Source organism: Theropithecus gelada, chromosome 9 (genome assembly GCF_003255815.1).
Source record: "Theropithecus gelada isolate Dixy chromosome 9, Tgel_1.0, whole genome shotgun sequence".
NCBI classification, from domain to species: Eukaryota; Metazoa; Chordata; class Mammalia; order Primates; family Cercopithecidae; genus Theropithecus; species Theropithecus gelada.
Window position 1 is genome coordinate 32,588,112 of NC_037677.1, and position 27,226 is coordinate 32,615,337.

At 37.2% G+C, this 27,226-nt stretch overlaps 1 protein-coding gene across 1 annotated transcript in view; it reads left to right on the forward strand.

Moving 5' to 3' along the window:
- The window catches only part of CUBN (cubilin), a 308,780-nt gene that overhangs the window by 21,141 nt on the left and 260,413 nt on the right, over nt 1-27,226 (forward strand). Inside the window, exons 11-17 of the mRNA XM_025396458.1 lie at nt 3,384-3,502; nt 4,508-4,694; nt 5,871-5,983; nt 8,806-9,040; nt 21,144-21,325; nt 24,047-24,209; nt 25,351-25,541. Coding sequence (XP_025252243.1) covers nt 3,384-3,502; nt 4,508-4,694; nt 5,871-5,983; nt 8,806-9,040; nt 21,144-21,325; nt 24,047-24,209; nt 25,351-25,541 — 1,190 coding nt within the window. The remainder of the gene's footprint in view (nt 1-3,383; nt 3,503-4,507; nt 4,695-5,870; nt 5,984-8,805; nt 9,041-21,143; nt 21,326-24,046; nt 24,210-25,350; nt 25,542-27,226) is intronic.

Here is a 27,226-nt window from a genome sequence, read left to right on the forward strand (position 1 = left end):
CTTTTATGGGTTTCCTTATGGTAAGATATTTTATATTTTTAGAATGTATTTTTTATCTATAGCATCAAATAGAGATCTGGCTTGGTATTTTTGCTCAAATAAGTGGACCCAACTCCATCTCTTGAATAATCGTATCTCTTGCTATTTCAAGATACCACCTTTATTTTTTATTAATTTGTCATATACTTTCATATATGGAAAAGAATATATATGTGTATGTAAACACACACACACATACGTGTGACTAAATGCTTATTAATTGATTATCAACATACCAAAGTGGTTAGGAGCATGACTTCTAGATAAAGACTGCTCTCATTTTTCCCTGGGCTCCACCACCATATTTTAGCTGCTTGTCCTCAGTCAAGACACTTAATCTCTATGCTTTAGTTCTCCATCTATAAAATGAGGATAATAATAGCACCTGCCTCAGGGTGCTTGAGATGATTAAATGAGTCCTTATATGTAAAGTGCTTGTAACAAATATTATTACAAACTTAACTCTTTCTTTAATATGGAAGACGGTCATAATGTTGATGACATGAAGTATTAATAGGACTTTATGTACTTTTAGGCTGCCCTTCTTTACTGCAACCTGTAAGCTCACCCTGGGAACCTTAAAAAATTTCTAGGCAGAGCTGCAACAGTTTTAGAGCTTACTTAGTCCATTTTTCCCTATAAATATGTTTTTTTCTTTTTCTTTCCTTCTTTTTTTTTTTTTTTTGAGTTGGATTCTCGCTTTGTCGCCCAGGCTGGAGTGCAATGGCATGATCTCGGCTCACTGCAAACTCCATCTCCCGGGTTGAAGCAATTCTCCCACCTCAGCCTCCCGAGTAGCTGGGACTACAGCCATGTGCTGCCACACCTGGCTAATTTTTGTATTTTTAGTAGAGACAGGGTTTTACCATGTTGGCCAGACTGCTCTCGAACTCCTGACCTCAAGTGATCCGCCCGTCTCGGCCTCCCAAAGTGCTGGGATTATAGGCGTGAGCCACCGCGCCCGGCCCAAATATTTTTAAAAGAAGTAGTTAACTATAAAAAATGCATTTCTAGGCAATTCTTTATTTAAAAAAGATATTTGTGTTTTTAATATTGAAATGGAATCTTGCAAGTAATATAAGCTGAGAATATAAAAAACTTATATTGTCATTCAATTCTACTGTAAATCTGTCACATTGTATAATTTGTTCTATTTTCTAAATTATTCAGCAGGGTTTTTCTATCCATCTTAAACAGTTCTTGCTGATGGAGAAATGTAGTTAAGCGTCACATTGATTTCCTTGTATTATTTCAACCATTGTACAATATAGTAGAACGAACATGTATTTCTGCAATGAGATGTGGCTTTTTGCTATTAAGTGAGAAATCTGGAAAAGTCTCTGGATATTAAATTTAGTACAATTTTGTGATGTCTATGATGAGTATTTTTTTACTTAACATTGTGTAAGAAAACTGTCAAGACACTGAATGCTCTAATACTATTGTTAGCTACTATCTCATGTACATCATAATTAATCGTGGATGTTAATTCATGTTTTAAATAGACTCAATCATTTCAAATTCCTTTCAACCAAGTTCCTTCCCAACCCAATTCAATTGCCATTGTTTTAACCTTGTACCATGGTGATGAGGAGCTCATCAGAAGTGTGGGAGAAGTTTTGGCGCTGGTATTTGGTTGATGTCCCCATATATTTATGTTACTGTATTATCTTCAATCTGTGATTTTATTGCAAACATCTTTTAGAGACTTGAGTTCATTCTCTGATGGCTATTTAGCCTGTTTAAAACTGGCAGCATACGGGCCGGGTGCGGTGGCTCACGCCTGTAATCCCAGCACTTTGGGAGGCTGAGGCAGGTGGATCACGAGGTCAGCAGATGGAGACCATCCTGGCTAACATGGTGAAACCCCGTCTCTACTAAAAAACACAAAAAATTAGCCGGACGTGGTGGCAGGTGCATGTAGTCCCAGCTACTTGGGAGGCTGAGGCGGGAGAATGGTGAGAACCCGGGAGGTGGAGCTTGTAGTGAGCCAAGATCGCACCACTGCACTCCAGCCTGGGCAACAGACCGAGACTCTGTCTCAAAAGAAAAAAAAACAAAAAACAAACAAACAAACAAACAAAAACCACCTGGCAGCGTACAATCTGTACGTCCAGATAACTGGGGAAATGTGGCCTGCCCGTGTAAGCTACACGCCCATGCAGATGTGCCATAGGCACCCTACACATGAAGGGGGCTGCTTGCTCTCTGGGCTCCTCTTCATTCTAGCTGTTTGTCCTTGGCCAGGACAGTCTGTCTGTGCTCTGGCTTCATCTATAAAATGGGGATTATAAAAGAATATCTACATAGGCCTTTTTGTTGTTGTTGTTGTTGAGATGGAGTCTTGCTCTATCGCCCAGGCTGTAGTGCAGTGGCGGGATCTTGGCTCACTGCAACCTCCACCTCCTGGGTTCAAGCAATTCTTCTGCCTCAGCCTCCTGATTAGCCTGGACTACAGGCCACCACGCCCAGCTAATTGGTTTGTATTTTTAGTAGAGACAGGGCTTCACCGTGTTGGCCAGGTCAAACTCATGACCTCAAGTGATCTGCCTGTCTCGGCCTCCCAAAGTGCTGGGAATACAGATTCCATCGTGCTCTTTATTATTATTATTATTATTATTAAAAATTTTTTTTTTTGAAATGGAGTCTCATTCTGTCACCCAGGCTGGAGTGCAGTGGCGCTCTCTCAGCTCACTGCAACCTCTGCCTCCCGGGTTCAAGTGATTCTCCTGCCTCATCCTCCCAAGTAGCTGGGATTATAGGCGTGCGCCACCACACCCAGCTAAATTTTGTATTTTTAGTAGAGACAGGATTTCTCTATGTTGGCCAGGCTGGTCTCTAACTCCTGAACGCAAGTGATCTGCCCACCTCAGTTTCCCAAAGTGCTGGGATTACAGGTGTGAGCCACTGCACCCAGCCCTCTATTGGGTTCTTGAAAGGATTAAATCAGTGTAAATCCAGTGCTTGCAACAGATAAGTTTCATCCTAAGAATCTCCTTTTCTGCTGTTAACTCCTCCATGATAAGGAATGTCTGTCTTCCCCAGGTGCCCCTCACCCTTATGCACAGCTCAGGACCATCTAACATATGGGCTGACAGCACTGATGTCAACCCAATACTTCAATAATGTATTGACCGCATTTAATGGCTTTCTTATTTTAAGATAAGAAATAAAAAAATAAAGATTCTAATATTTTCTCCTCATACCTTGTTTTATCTGCCTGTCAAAATATGCAGACTGGATGTTGGTGGATCCTTGTTTATACAGCATATTGTGAGTTTAGATGCTGCATCGGAACAGAGGAGGAGAACTGTATTTACACGTTTGTTTTTATTTCTGAACAGGATCCTTACCTCTCTGCACGTGTCTCCCGGGTTATACTGGAAATGGTTATGGGCCAAATGGATGTGTGCAGCTCAGTAATATTTGCCTAAGTCACCCCTGCCTAAATGGACAGTGCATCGTAAGTCCTTTGTTCTTCCTGTGGACAGAGAGTACCTGAGAATAATTTTAGTTTCCCGCCTATAAAATGTATCGTTATAGGATTCAGGAATGTTAAGATAATGAGTCAAGTTTCAGATAAGGAACTGTGGAGAACTCTCAGATAAAAGATAGATAATGATTTTAGTTCTCAGGAAAAAACATTGAGTTAATTTTTTGTCTCAGTGGTTTATGAAATACTAAACTACACCTGCAGTTTGATCTAAATAAATCTGACTTATACTTAACAATTACCATTTAAACTTATTAATAACAAGTTAGACTACTAGACAATACCTATATATAAATACATATATATTTGTAGCACCTGTTAAATATATCAATAGGCCAGGCATGGTGGCTCACACCTGTAATCCCAGCATTTTGGGAGGCTAAGGTGGGTGGATCACGAGCCAGGAGTTTGAGACCAGCCTGACCAACATGGTGAAACCCCATCTCTACTAAAAAAAAGTTAGCCAGGCATGGTGGCACGTGCCTGTAATCCCAGTTACTCAGGAGGCTGAGACAGGAAAATCACTTGAACTCGGGAGGTGGAGGTTGCAGTGAGCTGAGATCACACCACTGCACTCCAGCTGGGGTGACAGAACGAGACTCCATCTCAAAAAAAAAAATTATTTTATGTATAATTATATATTTTATATATAATTTTATATATAATTATATATTTATAGTAATTATATATGATATATAATTATATATTTATAATTATTATATTTATAATAATATAATGATTAATTAATTAATAATAATATAATAATTATTATATTTATAATAATATAATTATATATTTATAATAATTGTATATCATATATAATTATATATCTTATATATTATATTATTATATATAATAATTATATATATAATTATATATATATCTCTCCATGGCACCACATTCCTATTATTTGGTTTGATTCAAGTTTATTGTCTATCCATTTGTTTTATGGTATTATTATTTTTTTTTCCTTAGGACACAGTCTCTGGTTATTTTTGTCAGTGTGACTCAGGTTGGACAGGTGTCAACTGTACAGAAAACATCAACGAGTGTTTGAGCAACCCCTGTGTGAATGGAGGAACTTGTGTTGATGGCGTTAATTCTTTCAGTTGTGAATGCACACGTCTCTGGACTGGACCTCTCTGTCAGGTTCCCCAGCAAGGTACAGTCAGCATTTCTTATGCCACAGATGCTCACAGCATAACAGCAGCATCCTTTAGTGAGTCCCTCAGCAGATTCCTCTGCTGAACCCACTTTTTTGTCCAGTTGCTCAGATACTGAGAAGTAAATCTTTCCTTGCAGAAATGGTATACAATTCACAAGGTGAATATTTATAAATCTCACTGTAAGCGAGGCACTTTTCTTCCAAAGAATAATTAAATTAGTATTTGCCATTTGCACTATGCCCTTTTTGAATATAAAACATGCTAAGGTATTGTCTTTCATGGTTTTCTAAGGGGAAGTTTTGTGAGGAGCAGCCACTTAATTTCCCTAGAATACTGCATTTAATCATGGCACTCTCCCTTTCCATGATACACAGTGGCTTCCCGTTGCCTGTTAAATAGAGACTGGGATTATTTTTCGATGATCTTCTATAACCAAGTCTCACTGGATCCATCTAACCTTATTTTTCACTAGTTCCCTAGAAATACCTTCACTCAAGCAAGTTTTCTTTCGTTACCGGACCCCTGTGCCACCATGAGTATTTTCCACTGTGTTCATTTATTTGGGATGTTTCTCCCGACAAACCTCCTCACGTATCTTCCCTGTTTCTCATCCAGATGTGTCTGTCCCTCAGGAGCACTTCCCCCTCAACTTCCTCCATAAAGTCACTTTTGACTCTTCTGCCCCTCATTTGAGACTCCTGATTTGGAATCAACACATTTATTGAGAGGTTGTTATATGTTTAGGACAATAGTAGACCCTATGGAGAAATATGAAAGCATAAAATACTGTCTCCACTTATGAACCGCTCACCTTGTGGTTGAGGAGACAAGACCAACCCCAATGGGAGAACAGATACAAGAATTAAAGATATGAGCTACGTTGTGTGGGGTGAAATCAGGTGTCACAGGGACATAGGGAATGGGAATCAGTGGAAACATAGGACGGCAGTTCATGGAGCAGGTGATGAGGCATCAGCTGGGCTTTGAACAAGAGGTGGGATTTCTGTGGAAGTTTGCAGAAAAAGGGGACAGAAAAGAGGGAATGCCAGGGCTTTTGTCTCCAACCTTCATTACTCATATTTTCTCTAAATGTATCAGCAGCAGGGTTACAGTTGCCCAACCTCTTCCTTTTAGGAAACTCTGAAAAGCACAGTTCATGTTTTCCTTTGCAGTTTGTGGAGAGTCCTTGTCAGGAATAAATGGAAGCTTCAGCTACAGGAGCCCGGATGTTGGTTATGTTCATGATGTTAACTGCTTCTGGGTTATCAAAACTGAAACGGGAAAGGTAAATGTAGTAACTCCTGTCCAAATACATATTATATTTGTATATATAAATATGGAGTATGTGTATATATTACATAAAATACATACAATGATAATTCAACTATCATATATTGAGTGCTTACTAAGTACAGAGTGCCAGGATTTTGGCTAGACATATACCTACCTTTCTATAAGTGTACATTAATTCTTTGAAATAAGTAACAGGGGTTGGGCGTGGTGGCTCTCGCCTGTAATCCTAGCACTTTGAGAGGCTGAGGCGGGTGGATCGCCTAAGGTCAGGAGTTTCAGACCAGCCTGGTCAATATGCTGAAACCCTGTCTCTACTAAAAATACAAAAAAAAAAAAAAAAAAACACAAAAAAACAATTAGCTGGACGTATTGGCACATTCCTGTGATCCTAGCTGCTTGGGAGGCTGAGGCAGGAGAATTGCTTGAATCCAGGGGGTGGAGTTTGTAGTGTGCAGAGATTGTGCCACTGTACTCCAGCCTGGACAACAGAGTGAGACTCCATCTCAAAAAAAAAAAAAAAAAAAAAATGGTAACAAGGGCAGGCCTCGTGGTTCACGCTTGTAATCCTAGCACTTCACGAGGCTGAGGTGGGCGGATTGCCTGAGGTCAGGAATTCAAGACCAGCCTGGCCAACATGGTGAAACTGTGGCTCTACTAAAATGACAAAAATTAGCCAGGTGTGGTGATGGGTGCCTTTAATCTCAGCTACTTGGGAGGCTGAGGCGGGAGAATCATTTGACCTCAGGAGGCAGAGGTTTCAGTTAGCCGAGACTGCGCCACTGCACTCCAGCCTGGGCAACAGAGCAAGACTCGGTCTCAAAAATAAATAAATAAATAAATCCTCTTTTTATAGATGAAATAATGAAAAGTAGGTGAAGCTAACCATTTTTTGTTAACACTTCTTAGCTTGTAATTGGAGTAGTTGAATTTCAAAGTCAAGTTTATCTGGTTCCAAAGTCCATGCTTTCTCCGGTATGAATGATTTTCTACACTGGTTGACTGACTGCAAGCCACTAGTTAATTTGTAAAATCATGTTACTGAGACTGTATTTTAGAAGATGGTCACTCAGTATTATGTTGAATATTATGCAAAAATGGCCACTGATATGAAGATAGTTTTCTTATCAAGTGTCTTCACTCTGCTGTGTTCTAGGCTAAGTGCTTCATTACAGCATTCCATTTTTAACTCTCATAACCCTGAAAGATAGAAATTATTATCTTCATTTTGCACATGAGGAAACAGAGCCTAGTGCCACTGAGAAGTGTGTCCAGGTGCATGTGGTTCGAAAGTGGCATGCAGTGACTCAGACACAGGCCAGTCACCTCCAAATCCTGTCACTCTGAGCCGCTGCATGAACGCTTTTCAAATTAAGACCCAAGTCCAAGGTTTTTAGTGCTTTTATACCCAACATTAATTACCCAGGCAGTTCTAAAGATTGTTTCTCAACCACCTCCTGGACTCATAAAAATGAAGTGGTATGTCTGAATAGATAAAATTTTCCCTTGAAATCCTATTAACTTTTTCCAGCAAACTATTACAGAGGGCATTGTACAAGGGTCAAAAAACATTTTTTTCCCTTGAGGAGGGAGGACTATTTGGGACCTGGTAACCTCACACTAAAATAAACTTCAAAATAAATTTCCCAGTGGGTATGCTATGTGAATTTCCTTCCTTCCATTTAGTTTTCATGAATTCTATTTCCTGGCATTGAAAACATTCTTTTGAAAAAAATATTCCTAGGTGAGAAACTTGTAATACTTTTGTTACCAATTTGTAAGAAAATTCATCTTGTTTTTTTCTTGATTATTGTGATTTTTTATCTTCTCACTTATAATGGACATAATATGGTAGAAAATATATACAAATCGGGATAGTTCAATTAACAAACATTTGAGTTTTGTTTAAACTGTTTTAAGAGAGAAAGTCATGTAGTAGTAGGTAACTGATCTTAAAATACCCTACCACAGAATTTCAAAAATTCCCGATATTCTTTTTCATTAACTGAATATTGTTGTGATTTTAGGTTCAGATGAAAATTAAATCTGACAGCCTTCTTTTGATTGTTTATCTCAAATGAGGTTGTCAGTACATTATAAGTTATATTACTGTATTTGAAGTCTGTATTCTAATCCATTCGGACACATTTTTGTGTTTATTCTCTTCTACTTGTATGCTCAATATTTTTCCTATTACCTTCTCATTCTCTACTCTTGGTATTACTCATCTTTTAATTATATCCAGTCCCTGAAGCCTTCCAGGCCTTGCATGTCTACATCCCGCCTACTCTGCCTACACCTGAGCGTATCGGTCTGGGCTGGCATCAGAATCTTAGCCCCTCTGGAATCAACATCCCTGGCGGGCAGTGATGAACATCTGTGTGTTTGTTACAGGCCACAGGTTATTCAGGGAGTCAGGGTGTACATTCTTGTGAATGGTAATATTAGCCAGTTAAACTTAATTCAGGTAGATTTTCAAATCTCCAATTTATTTTACTGCTTTAAAAACAATGTCCGTTATACATTTGAAATACCTTGGTCTGGTGGACTTGACAAGTGTAATGAAATCAGGGTAAATCTATGTTAATAACATTAAGATTTTTTGATATATTTCGATATTAGTTGAAGTTTGTTTTTAATGATATTTAGCACAAGTCATTTAATATGTAGATTGACATCTGCACTGGTGGATAACTAGGATATGATAGATCTAGCTCTTGAAAGTGCCTCAGTATGAATGCTGCCTAGGAAGTGGGAGAAATACTTTAAAATTCACAAGGAAGTAAAAGATAATATATATGGCCTTTGTATTTTTAGGTCCTGCGTATCACTTTCACTTTTTTCCGATTAGAATCCATGGAAAATTGTCCACACGAGTTTCTTCAGGTTTATGATGGAGATTCCTCTGCCGCTTTACAACTTGGAAGATTTTGTGGCTCCAGCCTCCCTGATGAACTCCTCAGCAGTGACAATGCTCTCTATTTTCATCTCTATTCTGAACATTTAAGAAATGAGGGAGGCTTTACAGTAAGATGGGAAACACAGCAACCAGGTATGTATGAACCTGGAGAAAAAAAGAAGCAAAATTTTGAGGTTATTCAGTTTTCTTAATCAGTGTTAGACTTTTGGATACATGACATGTTTTGGGATCTGAAGATATATAATATTTTATAATTATTTTATTTTATTCATTTATTTATTTTGAGACAAGGTCTCACTCTGTTGCCCAGGCTGAAGTGCAGTCGCCTGATCACGGCTCACTGCAACCTTGACCTCCTCTGCTCAAGTGATCCTCCCACCTCAGCCTCCTGAGTAGCTGGGACTACAGGTGTGCACCACCATGCCAGGCTACTGTTTTGTGTGTTTTTTGTAGAGACGGGGTTTCTCTATGTTGTGCAGGCTGGTCTCAAACTCCTGGGCTCAAGCGATCCATCTAATTCAGCCTCCCAAAGTGCTGGGATTGCGAGCATGGGCCACTGTGTCCAATCATAATTACTTTAAAATCAAATCAATCTAGAATGAATTAGAATATATTTTGTGGCTAAAGACAACAAAATTAGCATGAAATAGAAGGGATTAAACATGAGTCTTAGTTGGTCCCTTGTCAAATTACTGAACAGCCTTTTTATAAGCTCTACTAGTAGTTTACTGCAGAAATATTGAGGACATTGTCCACTCCTTCATGTAGTATTCCTTCATCTTAATGACCACTCAGTCGTTTTTTCTTTTTGTTATTATTTTGTTTTAATTATTCTATTTTCTTTCAAGTTTTTACTATGAAAGTTTTAAACAAATAAAAAGTAAAGAGATCAGTATACCAAGCCCACAATTCATTCATCAATACATCTGTGGATCAATTTCAGCATTTTCCCATCTTTTTAATTGGTGTTTTTATCTATCCTGATGCTGCCTAGACTTAACTTCTGAAGCTTGAAATCTGAGAGTGTAATTTCAACTTTGCTCTTTTCAAAGATTTTGGATATTGTGTATTTCCATATAAGTTTTTGAATCAACTTGTCAGTTTTCCCAAAGAATTTTATGGGAATTACATTGAATCTATAATTAACTTTCGAAGAAATGACCTCTTAAAAATACTGAGCCTGCCAATGCATGAAAATAAACTGTTTTTAAATTCAGTTCTCTTTTAATTTATCCTGGCAATGTTTAATAACTTTCAGTGTGTAAGTATTCCATATCTTTTGTTAGATTTATTTATAGATATTTGATGTATTATGCTTAGTGAAACATTAATTTTCTTTCTTTCTTTTTTTTTTTTTTTTTTTTTGTCTCTGTTGCCCAGGCTGGAGTGCAGTGGCGTGATCTCAGCTCACTGCAAGCTCCGCCTTCCAGGTTCATGCCATTCTCTTGCTTCAGCCTCCCGAGTAGCTGGGACTACAGGCGCCCGCTGCCATGCCTGGCTAATTTTTTGCATTTTTTAGTAGAGACAGGGTTTCACCATGTTAGCCAGGATGGTCTTGATCTCCTGACCTCGTGATCCACCCATCTCAAAGTGCTGAGATTACAGGCATGAGCCACCGTGCCCGGCCTAGTGAAATATTAATTTTCTAAAGTTTAATTTTTCACTTGTTATGTAAAAATATGTATTTTTTAAATATTTGATTTTGATTTCATATGCATTGTTAAATTCATTCATCAATTCTAATTATTTTTTGTAGATTCTTTTGGATTTTTTAACATACATAATTACATCTTCTGTGAATGAAGGATATTTTTCCTCTTCCTTTCCAGTCTTTGTAACTATTATGTCTTTTCCTTGACTTATTGCCCTGATTAGGACCTTGAATACCACACAGAATAAAAGTGTTCAAAAGGAAATCCTTGCCTTTTCTCCAGCGGCACGGGGAAATGCTCAATATTTCACTGTTGAATATGATGTTAGCCGTAAATTTTTGTAGATGACTTTTATCAGATGAAGGGTGTTCTTTCCTGTGTCGACTACTATTGCTGTGTAACAAATTTCCCACAAATTCAGTGTTGTAGAACATTAATCATTTGACTTTGTTTCTGATTTTGTGGACCCGGAATATGGAAAGAACCCAACATGACAGTTGCTACTTGAAATCTATTCAGCAGTTATAAGCAAGTGTCAGCTGGGACTGCAGCTGTCTAAAGGCTGGACTGGGCTGAATATCCAAGATGGCCTACTCCAATGGCTACCAATTGATGCTGGCTTTCAATGAGAGTTCACCTAGGCTATGGACCTGAATGTCTACATATGGCTACTCTAAAAAGGTGGTCTTAGAATAGTGAAACATTTTTCGTGGCAATTGGCTTCTCTCAGAGCAAGCATTACAACAGAACCAGACAGATGCTGAATGGGATTTTTTCAGCCTGTGTTTGGAAGTCATTGTGTTATTTCTGCCATACTCAATGGGTTAAATTAGTCACAATGTGACGCAAATTCAAGGGGAGGGGACATAGGCCCACTTCTAAATGGGAGAGGTGTCAGAATTTATAAACAATTAAGAAACACACACCTTTTGTTCCTAGTTGCCAAGAATTTTAAAAAATCATGAATGAATGTTGAAACATATAAAATACATTTTCTGACTCTATTGAGGTGATCATGTTTTTTGTCCTGTATTCCGTAAATGTAGTGAGTTAAATTGATTGATTTTGAATGGCAAATCAACTTTGCATTCATCAAATATTTTCCATTTGTTCATGGCAAGTTATGCTTTTTATACATTGCTAGATTTTATTTGCTAATATATAGTTTTAGAATTTTTATATCTATATTTAGGAGATATTCTTTTGTAATTTTGTCAAGTTACAGGTAATACCAGTCTTTTAAAATTAATAGAAAAATGTCCTCTCTTTTTATATTCTCTGGAAGAATTTGTGTAAGATTGGCAGTATTTCTTCCTTAAATGTTTGAAATAATTTACCATAAAGTTAATTGAGCCTGCAGGCTTCCTTGTGAGAAGGCTTTAAATTATGATTCAATATATTTAATATGGATCTATTCAGACTTTACATTTCTTCTTTTTTCAGTTTTGGTAATTGTTTTCTCAAGAAACTCATCTATACCTTCAGAATATTTTCGTACTATGTTTCAGTGTTCGTGGGCTCTGTAGTGATGTCCTCTGTTTTCATTCCTGATATTGATAATTTATGTTATCTTTTTTACCTTGATAAGTCTTACTAAGGGTTTGTTAATTTTCCTAATCTTTTCAAAATTCCAACTATTAGCTCTGTTAATGTTTTCTGTTGATTTTTATTTCATTGATTTTCCTCATGGTTTTATCATTTTCTTCCCTTGTGTTATTTTGCACTTAATTTACTGTTAGTTACTCTCAAATTTTTTCCTAGCTTCTTGACTTGGAAGCATTGAGAAATGAGTTTGAACTTTTTAAAATTTCTAATGTATGCACTAAAGCTAATGCATTTTCCTTGGAGAACTTTTATTTGCATCCCACAGGTTTTAATATGTATGTTTTCATTAGCATTCAGCTGAAAGTATTTTCTCATTTTTATTTTGAATTCTCTGTGACCATAGGTTTTATTAAAATTGTACTGTTTATTTACTGATGTGATCACTAATCATGCAGTATATTATTTCAATATTTTGAAATTTGTTGAGATTTACTTTATAGACTAAAGTCTATTTTGGTGCATTTATTGTATGGACAGGAAAGAATGTATATTCTGCGATGGTTAGATGTAGTCTTCTACCTATGTTAACTTAGTAAGTTGGTAAACAGTGTTTTTCAAATATTAAATTTCTTTACTGATTTTAAAAAATATTTGCTTTATTACTTAGTGAGAAAGTTATAGTAAAATCTCAAACTATGATTATAGATTTGCCACCTTTTTGTTCTGAAACTTTTGCTTTATGTATTTTCTTATATTATTTTTATCTTCTTTTCCCAATATTTCAAGCATTTATGCTTTTCCAGCTTTCCTGGAGCCTAATTGACAAATAAAAGTTATATATATTTAAGATGTACAATGTAATATTTTGATATATGTATACCTTGTGAAATGATTACCACAATCAAACTAACATATGTATCATACATAGTTACCATTTTAGTCAATATGGTGAAAATGTTTAAGATCTACTCTCAGCAGTTTTCAAGTATATAGTACAATATTGTTAATGATAGTCACCATGCTGTACATTAGAACCTATTCATTCAAGAGAACATAAATGTTTTACCCTTTGACCAACATTTCCCTATTGCCCCCACTTCTCAGCTCCTGGCCACCACCATTCTACTTTCTGCTTCTATGAGTTTAACTTTTTTTAGATTTCACATATAAGCGAGAGCGTGCAGTATTTGTCCTTCTATGTCTGGCTTATTTCACTTAGCATGTCTCCCTGTTTCATCCATGTTGTCACAAATGACAGAATTTCCTTTTCTTTTTAAGGATAAATAATATCCCATTTATGTCTGTGTCTGTGTTTGTGTGTATTTATATATTGCACATTTTTCTTTATCCATTTACCTGTTGATGAGCACTTAGATTTATTCCATATCTTGGTTATTGTGAATGTATTGTGAATAATGCTGCAATGAACATGGAAGTGCAGATAGCTCTTCCAGATATTTATTTAATTTTCTGTGGATATATAACCAGAAGTGAGATTGCTGAATCATATGAAAATTTTGTAGCTCTGTTTTTAACTTTTTGAGGAACCTCCACATTGTTTTAAATATGGCTGTACCAATATACTTTCAATCAGGGTTCCCTTTTCTCCACATCTCATCGATACTTGTTATCTTTTACCTTCTCGATAATGACCATTCTAACAAGTATGAGGTGGCATCTTATTGTGATTTTGATTTGCATTTCCCGGATGATTACTATGTTGAGCATTTTCTCATGTATTTGTTGGCCATTTGTATGTTTTCTATTGAGAAATGTCTATTTGGATCCTTTGCCCATTTTTTTTTTTTTTTTTTTTTGTTTTGTTGATATTGAGTTGAGTTTTTAATATATTTTGGTTGTGCTTTTGTGGTCATATCCAAAAAAATCACTACTCAGACTAATGTCATAGGGCTTTTCCTGTATGTTTTCCTGGATTAGTTCTTCAGTTTCAGGCCTTGTGTTTAAGTCTTTAATTTTGAGTTGACTTTGTATGTGGTGTGGGATAAGGGTTCATTTTCATTTTTCTGCAAATGGATATCCAGTTTTTTCAGCACCAATTATAGACTATCCCTTACATGTTGTGTGTTCTTGCCATGTTTGTCAAATATCAATTCAGCATAATGTATGGATTTATTTCTGGGCTCTCTATTCCGTTCCATAGGTCTATATATCTGTCTTTAATGCCAATACCATACTGTTTTGATTACTACAGTTTTGTAATATATTTTTAAATCAGGTAGTGTATTTTTATTTTAAATATATTTTAAAATTAGGATGCCTCCAGGTTTGTTCTTTTTGTTCAAGATTGCTTTAGCTATTTGAAGTCTTTTGTGGTTTCATATGAATTATAGGATTCTTTTTCTATTTTGTGAAAAATACCATTGGAATTCTGTTAGAGATGGCATTGAATCTGTAGACTGCTTTGCATAGTATGGACATTTTAACAGTATTCTTTCAATTTGTGAACACCAAATATTTTCTTTTTTTCATTAACGTGGTATAGTTTTCAAAATGCAGATATTTCACTTTCTTGGTTAAATTCATTCCTACGTATTTAACTTTTTGTCACTATTGTAAATGGGATTTTCTTCTTAATTTCCTTTTTGTATAGTTAGTTGTTAATGTATAGAAATGCAACTAATTTTATATGTTGATTTTATATCCTGTAACTTTACTGAATTAGTTCATCTATTAGTTCTAAAAGTATTTTGGTGGAGTCTTTAGGGTTTTCTATGTATGAAAGATCCTGCCATTTGCAAACAGACAATTTTACATTCTAATGGGATCATTTTTCTTCAGCCTGAAGAACATATTTTAATATTTCTCACAGAGCCTGTCTGCTGAAGTCAGATTCACTCAGCTTTTGCTTAAGAATGCATTTTTCACCTAATTTTTGAAGGATATTATTACACATAGAATTTTAGGTTGACCGTTTCCTATTAGCTCTCTAAGAATGCCACATCAGTGTCTTGTGACTTCCATAATTTTGAGGGGGAGAGGAACCTCAGCAATAATTCTTGCTGTTCTCCTGAAGATAATGTGTCTTTTCCTCCCCCCTCACTGCTTTTTTGTGTGTTTATACTTAATTTTCCACAACTTGATTATGGCATATCTAGATCTGGTTTTCTCTGTGTTTATCCTGCTTGAGAGTCACTGAGACTTTTGAATCTATAGGTTGCCTTCTTTTATACAATTTTGAAAATTTTCAGCCAATATTTTTTCAAATATTGCATTGCCACTTTTTTCCTCTTTCTTCTCCCTCTGAGACTCAAATTACACATATGCTAAAAGTTTTGACTGTTTCTAATAGCTCTTAGGGTTTTATATCCTTGCCTTCTTTTTTTGCTCTGATTCTATTTGGTTATTTTGTTTTGGAAAGTCTGTAAGTACAGTAATTCTGTTTTCTGCTGTGTCCAATCCACCATTAAAACCCACTCACCATGTAAAGAGTTCTTGTTTTCAGATGCTATATTTTCCATTTCTAGAATATCCATTTGATTTTTTAAATATAGATTTTAATTATCTGTTGAAATATTCTTCATCTATTTTGTCAACCTTTTCCTCTAAGTTTTATCATAGTTATTTTGGAGTCATTGTTTGGTAGCCTCAGTATCTGGAATGTTTCTGGCTTTGCTCAGATTGCCTGTTTTATTTATTATTGGTTATTGTTTTTTTTTTTAACTACTTCCTCACAGGCCTAGTCAGTTTTTATTGTGAGCAGGACATTGTACGTGATATGTTGCAGGGATTCTGGATTATATTATCTTCCTCTCAGAAGGGTTGGGTTTTGTTCTAGTAGGCACTTATGTTCCTAGCAGATCACTTTCATTCAATCAAGGCTTGAATTTACAGGGGACCTATTTCACATTTTTTGTGAATCCTGGTGGATTGCCATATTTCCTAGAACATGAATCTTACTCCTGTAGCATACTTTTCTGGCATTTTAATTCAGTTCTCAGGGTTTTCACAAAAGTATCTCCTTTCTGCCTGAATGAGGTAACACATCCCTTCAGTATTTATTATGCAGCCTCTCTTCAATTCTTAGCACCTTCCCTCCCCTCAAAACTGTTCTCTGTTAGACCTGCCGTCTTCTCTGTGCATTTGCAGCTTGCAAGTGAGCTAAGGACCTAAGGAAATGCCTGTACATTTTTGGGGTGCCATTTCCATGCAGCTGCTTTCCTTACAGTATGCAGCTCCAAAACCCCAGATGCTTTGGTGGCCCTAAATCATGAGCTGTTTGTTTACCGTAGCAAGGGTGTTGCCGTCTCCTTGGGCTTCACTTCTTTGAATTCTTGAGTGTGTATGGGACATACTTCATCTACTTCTCTTTTCAGAGATTACAGTCCTTTGCTGTTTGTTCTCAATGCCTGAAAATGATAAAAACTAAAACAGTAATTCCTCACTATTATCAAACATTAATCGTTGTTCATTTTTTCTTAAGTGAGAGCAAGTTTATTAAGAAAGTACGGAAATAAAAGAATGGCTACTCCATAAGCAGAGCAGTGGCACGGACTGCTTGACTGAGTATACTTAACAGTTATTTTGTGATTATTTGCTGAACAAGGGGTGAATTATTCATGAGTTTTCTGGGTAATAGGTGGGCAATTCCTGGAACTGAGGATTCCTCTCCTTTTTAGACCATAGAGGGTAACTTCCTGCTGTTGCCGTGACATTTGTAAACTGTCATGGCACTGGTAGGAGTGTCTTTTAGCATGCTAATGCGCTGTAATTAGCATACAGTGAGCAGTGAGGATGACCAGAGGTTGTTTTCCTCACCATCTTGGTTTTGGTGGTTTTTGGCTGACTTTTACTGCATCCTGCTTTATCAGCAAGGTCTTTGCGACCTGTATCTTGCGCTGACCTCCTATCTTATCCTGTGACTATGAATGCCTTAGACTCCTGGAAATGCAGTCTAGTAGGTCTCAGCCTTATTTTATCCAGCCCCTGTTCAAGATGGAGTTGCTCTGGTTTGAATGCCTGTGGTTTATTTCTCCACTGCCTTTTACAAGGGCACCTTTAATCCTAAGGGTTGTAGAGGGACGACGGTCCATTTGCTGTAACTCCTTCAGGATAAATAAGGGTGATGGTATTCCTGCCTAACTATTAGGGTCTCTTGTATTCAGGGTAGAGAGGAACTTATTCAGAAAGTGTCCGTATGGTGAGGCCCACTCATAACTCTGATAAAAGGTGATATCTGCAGTCGGCCAATTGGTGCTGCAGTCTGTTTCCTGTGGGTTGGGGGTTTCCTCAGTATTGTCCCTGTGGAGTTTGCCAGGAAGATGTTATCAGAAAGGAGTCCTGATCTAGACCCCAAGAGAGGGTTCTTGGACCTTGCACAAGAAAGAATCTGGGGTGAGTCCATAAAGTGAAAGCAAGTTTATTAAGAAAGTAAAGGAATAAAGAATGGCTACTCCATAGGCAGAGCAGCCCATTGTTCAAATTTGTTTGTGAAATAAATGGGTTGTTTGTTCTGTAGATCATCCCACATCTTGGATTTTGCTGTTTGTATTCTACATGCCATTTGTCATGTTGTTTGTAAACTGATACTTATACCAAAAAGTTTGGTTAAATCTAGGGGGTTTATTTGGTAAAAAATAATCTTTTCAGGAGCTATATGAAATCTGCTTGTCTATTATGACGTTATCATTGGTCAGAGTGTTCTGATCTCCTCAGGTTGAACTTCCTATTAAAAGCCTCTTTTGCACTTCCTCTAACGCTTTTAGCATTCTTTAGGTTCATTATTTATGAACCTAAATAATAACCTCATATTTATGAGTTATTCTTTGCCACCTACAACATGATCATAGTTTGATTTTATTATTTCTTATTTATTTATTTATTTATTATTTGAAGTTCTTTAATAGAATCGAACTTACTCATATCAGCTATTTGGTTGCTCTCATACAGAGATCATGTAGGAAAGGTAGGATAAATGCTTGATTTTCTCTCTTTTTCTTTCTTTTAAAAGTATTCAAATTAATAACCTGGTTCCTTAGCATTCTTCAAAATGGTCACTTACTCCATTTTATTTTGTTTTGTTTTTGATATCTGTACATTTATATATTATATCATATTTGATGTGCTTTAATCAATTCTAGGCGTTTAAAAATGTTCCATTTTTCGATATTATGTTTGTTATGTTTGTTAATAATTTGTTTTCAAAACTCTGGAAAGTTTTCCAGTTAGTTTCTGAACTTCTTTAACCAAACTCCAGTTACCTTTGAAAGCTTCTTTGCTTTCTGATCTAAAAAGATGTTCTAGGCTCTTCCTGCACATTATTTACTCTCAGGACTGAAAACCCTGATTTCCCTAAAGAGCTGTGACTCTTCCCATGGGAAATGGTATTTAGATCTCACAGTCTGGGTGCTACAGATGGCTATTGTTACTGGGTGTGTCATTGTCCCTAGACCTTTTGGTGGACAGAATTAGAAAACACTGTTTTGTTGTTTTTAAAGAAAAAATACACTATATATTCATAGTGATCTTACACTATTGAGATTACAGAGTTGCATATATATATATATATATATATATTTATTATTATTATTTTTTACTTTACATTTGTACCTCTTCTCTCATACAGTGAAAATCGTGGTTCCCAATGACATGAACATGTTATTTATGTACTTAGTCCTACTGTATACATTTTCAAAATAGCAATACTAATGTTATTACTAGTAGTATGATAACTGGAAACCATTTAAGATTTCTTTGCTCTTTTTTGTGTATTTAAAATATGTTTTGCTTGAGCAGTATAGTCAAATTACAGTGTTTAAGGTCCCCTGGAATATTTCCACTCTCTATGATTGTCAGCTCAATGCAATTATTTCATCAGTTTCACTTCGCTTGTGATTTTAAAGAGTTTTTTCATTTCCTTCGAATTTTGCTTTATAATTATGTGAAATATATTTATAGTTCCAAAGCCAAATCAGTGGGCTGGTAGATTGAGAGAAGTCTAGCTTTTTTTCCTGTCCCTTCCACTCTGTTCTTTCTTCCCCCTTAGAGAATAGTTTTTATTAGTTTTTGATTTATCCTTCTATTTAAAAATAAGCAAATGATCACATATAATTGTATTTTCCTCTGTCTTAGATGAAAGGGAGCATAATATACACACTGGTCTATAGTTTGCTTTTTTTCACATCATATATCCTGGAGATTACTCCATAATCAGAGCATAGTATGCTGCTATGTGATGTCTCATTTTCTGTTCAATCAGTACTCTATTGATGGACATTTGGCTTGTTTCCAGTCTTTTGGTCATCTTCTTTTTAGTCTTTTATTTTTTATTTTTGAGACAGGGTGTGATCATGGCTCACAGCAGCCTCAACCACCCAGGCTCAAGTGATCCTCCTGCCTCAGTCTCCCCAGTAGCTGGGACTACAGACACACACCACCATACCCAGCTAATTTTAATTATTTTTATTTTTTGTAGTGATGGTGTCTCCCCATGTTGCCCAGGCTGTTCTTAAACTGGGCTGAAATGATATTCCTGCCTCGGCCTCCCAAAGTGCTGGGACTACAAGCATGAGACACCATGCCCAGCCTTGTTTCCAATCTTTTGGAATTCCAGATGTTACTGCAACAAAATACCTTATTCACTTGTCATATTGTATTTTTGCCAATGTACCTTTGGGATATCTTTCCAAAGGTAGTATTGTTTGGTAAAAAAACAAAAAAATGAAATGCATACGTTTTTGCTAGCTATTGCTATATTCTCTTATGCAGTGATTGTACCATCTTGCATTCTCTAGCAATGTGCGAGAATGCCTATGTCCCCACAGCCTCTCCAATAATTTGTTTTCAAAACTCTGGATTTTTAACATTCTGAGCGGTAAGAAATGGCATCTCAGTGAAGCTTTTATTTGCACCTTCTTTGTGATGAGTGATGTTGAACATCCTTTCATATGTTTAAGAGACACCTGAACTTTTTTCAGTGCACTCTGTTCGTATCTCTATTATTTTTAGAAGTTCTGTATATTTTGGGATAATAACTCTTTGTTGTATATTGCATTTTTTTCTTGTCATTAATCTTTTACTTTGCTTATGGTATTTTATGCATTTAAAACTGGTAACTTTTAAAGTATTACATTGGGAAATGCATCTTCTTCTGAGGAACTGAGATGTTTTGTCAGTAGGAACAATGAGACTCATGGAACTAATGTTTTTCATTTTTTACTTTGACAGCAAAATTTTTATTTGAACAACCTGTATAGCTATGTAAATTTCATATCTTGCTAATCTAAAATGTCACCTTATCACACTTATTTCTAATGTCTGTATTAGTACATGATAGTTTTTTATTATTTAGTGTTTCTATCATTTACAGTAGCATTTCTCATAGAAATCTAAGTCACTATAAATTCTTTGTTAAATAAATGTGAGTATTAATGAAGAACAGGTTCTTCCAGTCACTGGTCAGCAATGTTAGGAGGCTGGTGTGATATAATGAGGATGGTAGTGGGGTCAGCATCAGAAAGCCTGGCTCAGTCCCTCACTTGCTCCATTCTTGGAACACTGGCTCAGTCACTACAGACAGTTGAATTTTTTCATTTATAAAATGAATGTTTTAACTATATGATAGTATTAAGAAACCTTCTCAAATGAAATTTAGGTAGCACTTAACCATTTTAATATGCAAAGTGATCTGATTTGTTGAAACACATAGGGGTTGGCAGAAGTTCTGGAATTCTTTACAATTTCACATACAGAAATTAATATCCTCAAAGTGAAAAAGATGACTCTACAATCCTGGTATTCATCCCTCAGATGGTCCAGCCCTGTTTAAATTGTGTCAGCATGTGATGGCTCACAAGCACAGAGCTTGACACATGGGTGATTCATTTATTTATCAGTTGATACTTCTAGACTTATAACGTTATAAAACTGGAAAATATAAGTCTTGTTTAATTTATGAGGGTGTGTAAAACCACTCATAGTTATTTAAACAAAGTTTGGCTTCTTACACCAAGGACTCTGATCATTCTCCATGAATTATAACATCTATACAAATGTAACATTATTTTTCCTTCTTATTTTAGAGTGTGGAGGTATACTGACTGGTCCTTATGGTTCTATTAAGTCTCCGGGGTATCCTGGAAACTATCCCCCAGGAAGAGATTGTGTCTGGATTATTTCAACTAGTCCTGACCTCCTGGTAACATTCACTTTTGGGACCTTGAGCCTTGAGCACCATGATGACTGCAACAAAGATTACCTTGAGGTAAATAATTATATTTAGATAGAACATATCACAATATGATTAGGACTCAGGGCACTATGGTCTAGCCATGCCCATGGATGATCCCAAAATATTGGCAATAGTTAGGTGTATTTCTCAATAGTCAAATCAATATCTAAGTCTTGCGAAGTCTCTATTTTTGATTGTGCCTGTTTGTTGCTTCTTCTTCTGGGTTTCATTTGAATCTGGGAAACAGATTACCTTGCCCTGCTATGGTGTTACCTGGAAGCCCACACCCCTGCCATGAGAATGCAGAATTTATGAAATAAACACTCAGTAATAGCCATCTCCTTCAATGCAGATTCAAACCTTCAGTTGTCTGTGGCAAACTGGCAAAGTCTTTTACAATGTAACTGTAGTATTCCATGAAGAGGCCAGGCACAGTGGCTCAAGCCTGAAATCCCAGTACTTTGGGAGGCCGAGGTGGGTGGATCACTTGAGGTTGGGAGTTGGAGACAGCTTGGCCAACGCGGTGAAAACCCATCTCTATTAAAAATACAAAAACTACCTGGGCCAGGTGGCAGGTGCCTGTAACCCCAGCTACTCGTGAGTCTGAGGCAGGAGAATCGTTTAGACCCGGGAGGCAGAGGTTGCAGTGAGCTGAGATCATGCCACTGCACTCCAGCCTGGGTGACAGCGTGAGGCTCTGTCTTAAAAAAAAAAAAAAAAAAGAGAAAGAAAAATGATAGTGATTGTGTTGAACTGGTTTAGGTTCCTGGAATAAATTAATCATTATTACTGAGAGGAGAGGTATCAGCCGAAGCTCATTCTGCCTACCCAAAAAGATTAAAATATGGAGGAGAAAAGGCTCCTATACACAAATGCCATTTATATGTAGGTGTATCAAAAAGTGTTGCTCTTCATTTGTAGACTGAAAAGATAATGGAGAAGATTGAGTTCCTAGGTTGTCCTGTATTTTTTTATCACCATAAATCTCAGCCACTTGCAGTAATGCTAAAAAGACAATATGCATTTCCAAGTCCATTAGAGAAGAATGGAGTTCAATGGAATTATTCATAAAGGATAGAAGGATGTGGCTGTCAAAAAGGGGCTCCGCAAGTAAAAGTCATTAGTAATTCAGCAATAATGGATTTGAAACCTTTGGGAATGACTGGAAGATCTGTCTCTCTCTGGAAAATTTCTGCAAAATGGTCATTTAAATGTTGACAGAAAAGTGAGTTATCTTGAAATTAATTTTCAATAAATTCCATCAAGTTAAAATTAGAGGCTTTAAGAAATTCCTACACATTCATTTCTGGAGACCATATGATAGAAAGTGTCAACCACTCTGACAGTATTGAAATGTCTCTCATTTCTCTTTAAGCTACAGTATTTCAAAGAACCAGTTAAATATTAGAATAAAGTAATGCTGCCATATAACTTTGATCTCAGTAAAAAAAGTAATTTGAGGCCGGCCGGGCACGGTGGCTCATGCCTGTAATCCCAGCACTTTGGGAGGTAGAGGCGGGCGGATCACCAGGTCAGGAGATTGAGACCTTCCTAGCTAACATGGTGAAACCCCGTCTCTACTAAAAGTACAAAAAATTAGCTGGGCGTGGTGGCAGGTGCCTGCAGTCCCAGCTACTTGGGAGGCTGAGGCAGGATAATGGAGTGAACCCAGGAGACGGAACTTGCAGTGAGCTGCGACCATGCCACTGCACTCCAGCCTTGGCAACAGGGAAACTCTGTCTAAAAAAAAAAGAAAAGAAAAGAAAAGTAATTTGAATAGAAATTGACCATATTAAAATATTCTTTAGTTCATTGACTCCTCGATGGTCTATATAGTATAGAATTTGCAATTACAACAGAATTGTAGAGAGATTGACAGGATTATAAAATAGATTAAAAACCAACAATTAAAAAAGGATTTCTAAGGTCACATCATTATCATTGTAGTACTTACTATCAAAGTTGCATTTTTAGATTCACTAACCTGTCTTTGTATTGTGTCTAATCTGATGGCACTTCCTCTCTACCTCTGATTCTTCTGAAACCTGAACCAAGTTATGAATCAGTTGGCATCAATGGTGTTCCTTCTTCTGTTTTCTTTGCTTATATTCATTTTCTTCTAGATCACTAAGAATTTATAATGAAAAACAATCAAAGGGGAAAGATATTTGATTAGTAACATCATGAGAAAAATTCAAACTATATGTCCAGCCTTGGAATTGAAATCCAGTCACAGGCCAGGAGCGGTGACTCATGCCTGTAGTCCCAGCACTTTGGGAGGCCAAGACGGGCAGATCATGAGGTCAAGAGATTGAGACCATCCTGGCCAACATGGTGGAACCTCGTCTCTACCAAAAATACAGCAATTAGCTGGGCATAGTGGTAGGCGCCTGTTGTCCCAGCTACTTGGGAGGCTGAGGCAGAAGAATTGCTTGAACCTGGGAGGTGGTGGTTGCAATCAGCTGAGATCGCGCCACTGCACTCCAGCCTGGTGACAGAGCAAGATTCCATCTCAAAAAAAAAAAAAAAAAAAAAAAAAAAAAAAAGATTCAGACAGTGAGAAGGCATTGGGGTGATGGGAGAAGGAGACACCCTTTGCTGAACCTTAGCCATAAGTTAGATTTGGATGTGATGGGTAAACTTCCTTGAGCGATCACTTTTAAATGACAGATTTTCTAAAGTTAATATCCAAAGTGACCTAGTTTGTTAAAAATCTGACCACTTTCAGATTAATGATTCATCCTTTTGTTTTAGATTCGAGATGGTCCTTTGTATCAGGACCCCGTTCTTGGGAGGTTCTGCACCACTTTCTCTGTCCCACCGCTCCAGACTACTGGCCCGTTTGCCAGAATTCACTTCCATTCGGACTCCCAGATTAGTGACCAAGGCTTCCATATCACCTACTTAACATCACCTTGTAAGTAACCTACCAGTTGAGAGCCTAAGAGGGACTTGAAGGCCAATGCTATGCTTACATCTGTTTTATATTTTAATGTGATTCAGAGGATGACTGACTGTCTTAGGCCAAGAACATTTCTTTATACATATTTCTCTCACAGCTTCAGATTTTTTCTTTATCTTCCCAGTGCTCTATTATTAATACTGCAATATCCTTTGATCCCTAAATTATGGGATCCACATCACTATAAAGATGTATGAGGCACCCAAACTTAAATAATTCAGGACGCCAGTCCCTCGTGGTGTTTGATGTTTAGTTGTGAGAGAGGTTTGTGCATGTGAGCAGTGCGGTCTCTCTGGATTTTATCCTCGAATCGAGTCCAGCTGCGCAGGGGCTGGGACTGGCTTCCAGCATCACAGTGTCCCAGACTCTAGAGCTTCACTTCCAGCCAAATACTGTTAGCTGTTAGGAACTCACTTGCTTTGATACCTTAAAACAAACAAAACAACAAAACATAGGAAATACTCTATGATTTGGGTTTTTTTAGGGAAGTGGAGGATTTTGTTTATGACATCTATTATTGTGCCCTTAATAAGCATTCACAGAAAAAATACCTTTTAAGTTTCAATATCAGGAAGAGTAACAATGAACATCTTTACTTGTCCCCTTTCTTCATTTCCTTTTCTTTCTGCAGAATCTGGTGCCAACCTCCTGTTCCCCTTTCAATTGTTTTCTGTGCAAATCAACTCCCCCTGGCTACATCTTGCTATTGTGTATTCATTTTTTCTTTAATCTGCTTCATGTATACAGTTATATAGTTCATTTTGTTACATTTTTTATAACCATCTCAAATCTTATTGGAATGAAACAGAGCACTAATGTATTTAAAAAGCAATTTATGAAGAGAATAGTAGATTGGAAGCTAGATGACACATCTCTGCATCTATTTCTTTAAGCCACTGCAGGAATGTCCCACAAACACATCAAATTGAAAATCTTAAAATTAGAGGCACAAGCCTATGGAGGGTGAATAAAGCGGGTATGTGCTTGTGTGTGTGTGTGTGTGTGTGTGAGTGTAAATTTTTAGAAACTGGATCCAATGCCTGCGAGCCAGAGCAATGCCATTGGCATGACCTGTTCGTGTCTTCCCTGTTCTTAGCGGATCTGCATTGTGGTGGGAACTACACAGACCCAGAGGGTGAACTCTTCCTGCCTGAGTTGTCTGGGCCTTTCACTCACACCAGGCAATGCGTCTACATGATAAAGCAGCCTCAAGGAGAACAAATACAAATCAACTTCACCCACGTGGAGCTGCAGTGCCAGAGTGACAGTTCTCAGAATTACATAGAGGTAACTTTTACTACTCAATCGCCCTTAGATGACATTCATCAACGTTTTTATATTCTGCAGAGTGATGGTCTTCAAAAGATTGTTGGGCCACCAGCAGCCAGATCACCTGAGATCTAGTTAGAAATGCAATAATAACTAAGCTCTAACAACTAAGGTGCAGGCAAATAAGTAAGGCTCATAGGATATACTAATGATATACAGATGTATTATCTAGAATAATTAATACAGGAAAGAACTGAACCCAGGAAAGTGAAGAGATTTGCCCAGATGACCCAGCTAGTCAGTGGTAATGAAGTTTAAGTGTTGAATGATCCTTGTTTTGGAGGTTAGGGTTTTTCCTTCATTTATTCTGCTTGCTCTCCTCCAGATATCTTTAATTGTGATTTAAGTGTGGGTAATGATTGTAATACAGGGAATATTTGAAATAGAGACAGGCTGTTTTTGTTTGCTGGACCTGGTATTTATTTTGCTTAATGATTGGTCAAGCCACAAATTAAAGTGTTGAGCAAGATAAAACATTGTTTTTTGGGCACAATCATTTTACATAAACTAGAGAAGAATTTACAATTTGGTTTGTTTGTGCAAATTAAATCCATTTATTCATCCAGGAAAAACCTATGTGACCTCCTGTCCTCTTCTTTCTACATTTAGACAGAGGAAACAGAACTGTAGCATAAGATCTAGAGCTAGTTGAAGAAGTACATTGGCCATAGCACTACAGCAATATGTATGTATATATGTATCAATTTTTTTTTTTTTTTTTTTTTTTGAGATGGAGTTTCGCTCTTGTCGCCCAGGCTAGAGTGCAATGCCGTGATATCGGCTCACCGCAACCTCCGCCTCCTGGGTTCAAGCAGTTCTACTGCCTCAGCCTCCCGAGTAGCTGGGATTATAGGCATGTGCCACCACACCCGGCTGATTTTCTATTTTTAGTAGAGACGAGGTTTCTCCATGTTGGGCAGGCTGGTCCTGAACTCCCGACCTCAGGTGATCTGTCTGCCTTGGCCTCCCAAAGTGCTGGGATTATAGGCATGAGCCACCACACCTGGCCTGTATTTTTTTTTTTTAATGCTCCATTTTTTTGTTTGTTTGTTTTTTGTTTTTTGTTTTTGTTATACTTTAAGTTCTAGGGTACATGTGCACAACATGCAGGTTTGTTACATATGTATACTTGTGCCATGTTGGTGTGCTGCACCCATCAACTCGTCAGCACCCATCAACTCGTCTTTTACATCAGGTATAACTCCCAATGCCATCCTCCCCCCTCCCCCCTCCCCATAATAGGCCCCAGTGCATGATGTTCCCCTTCCTGAGTCCAAGCGATCTCATTGTTCAATTCCCACCTATGAGTGACAACATGCGGTGTTTGGTTTTCTGTTCTTGCGATAGTTTGCTGAGAATGATGGTTTCCAGCTGCATCCATGTCCCTACAAAGGACATGAACTCATCCTTTTTCATGGCTGCATAGTATTCCATGGTGTATATGTGCCACATTTTCTCAATCCAGTCTGTCACTGATGGACATTTGGGTTGATTCCAAGTCTTTGCTATTGTGAATAGTGCCGCAATAAACATACGTGTGCATGTGTCTTTATAGCAGCATGATTTATAATCCTTTGGGTATATACCCAGTAATGGGATGGCTGGGTCAAATGGTATTTCTAGTTCTAGATCCTTGAGGAATC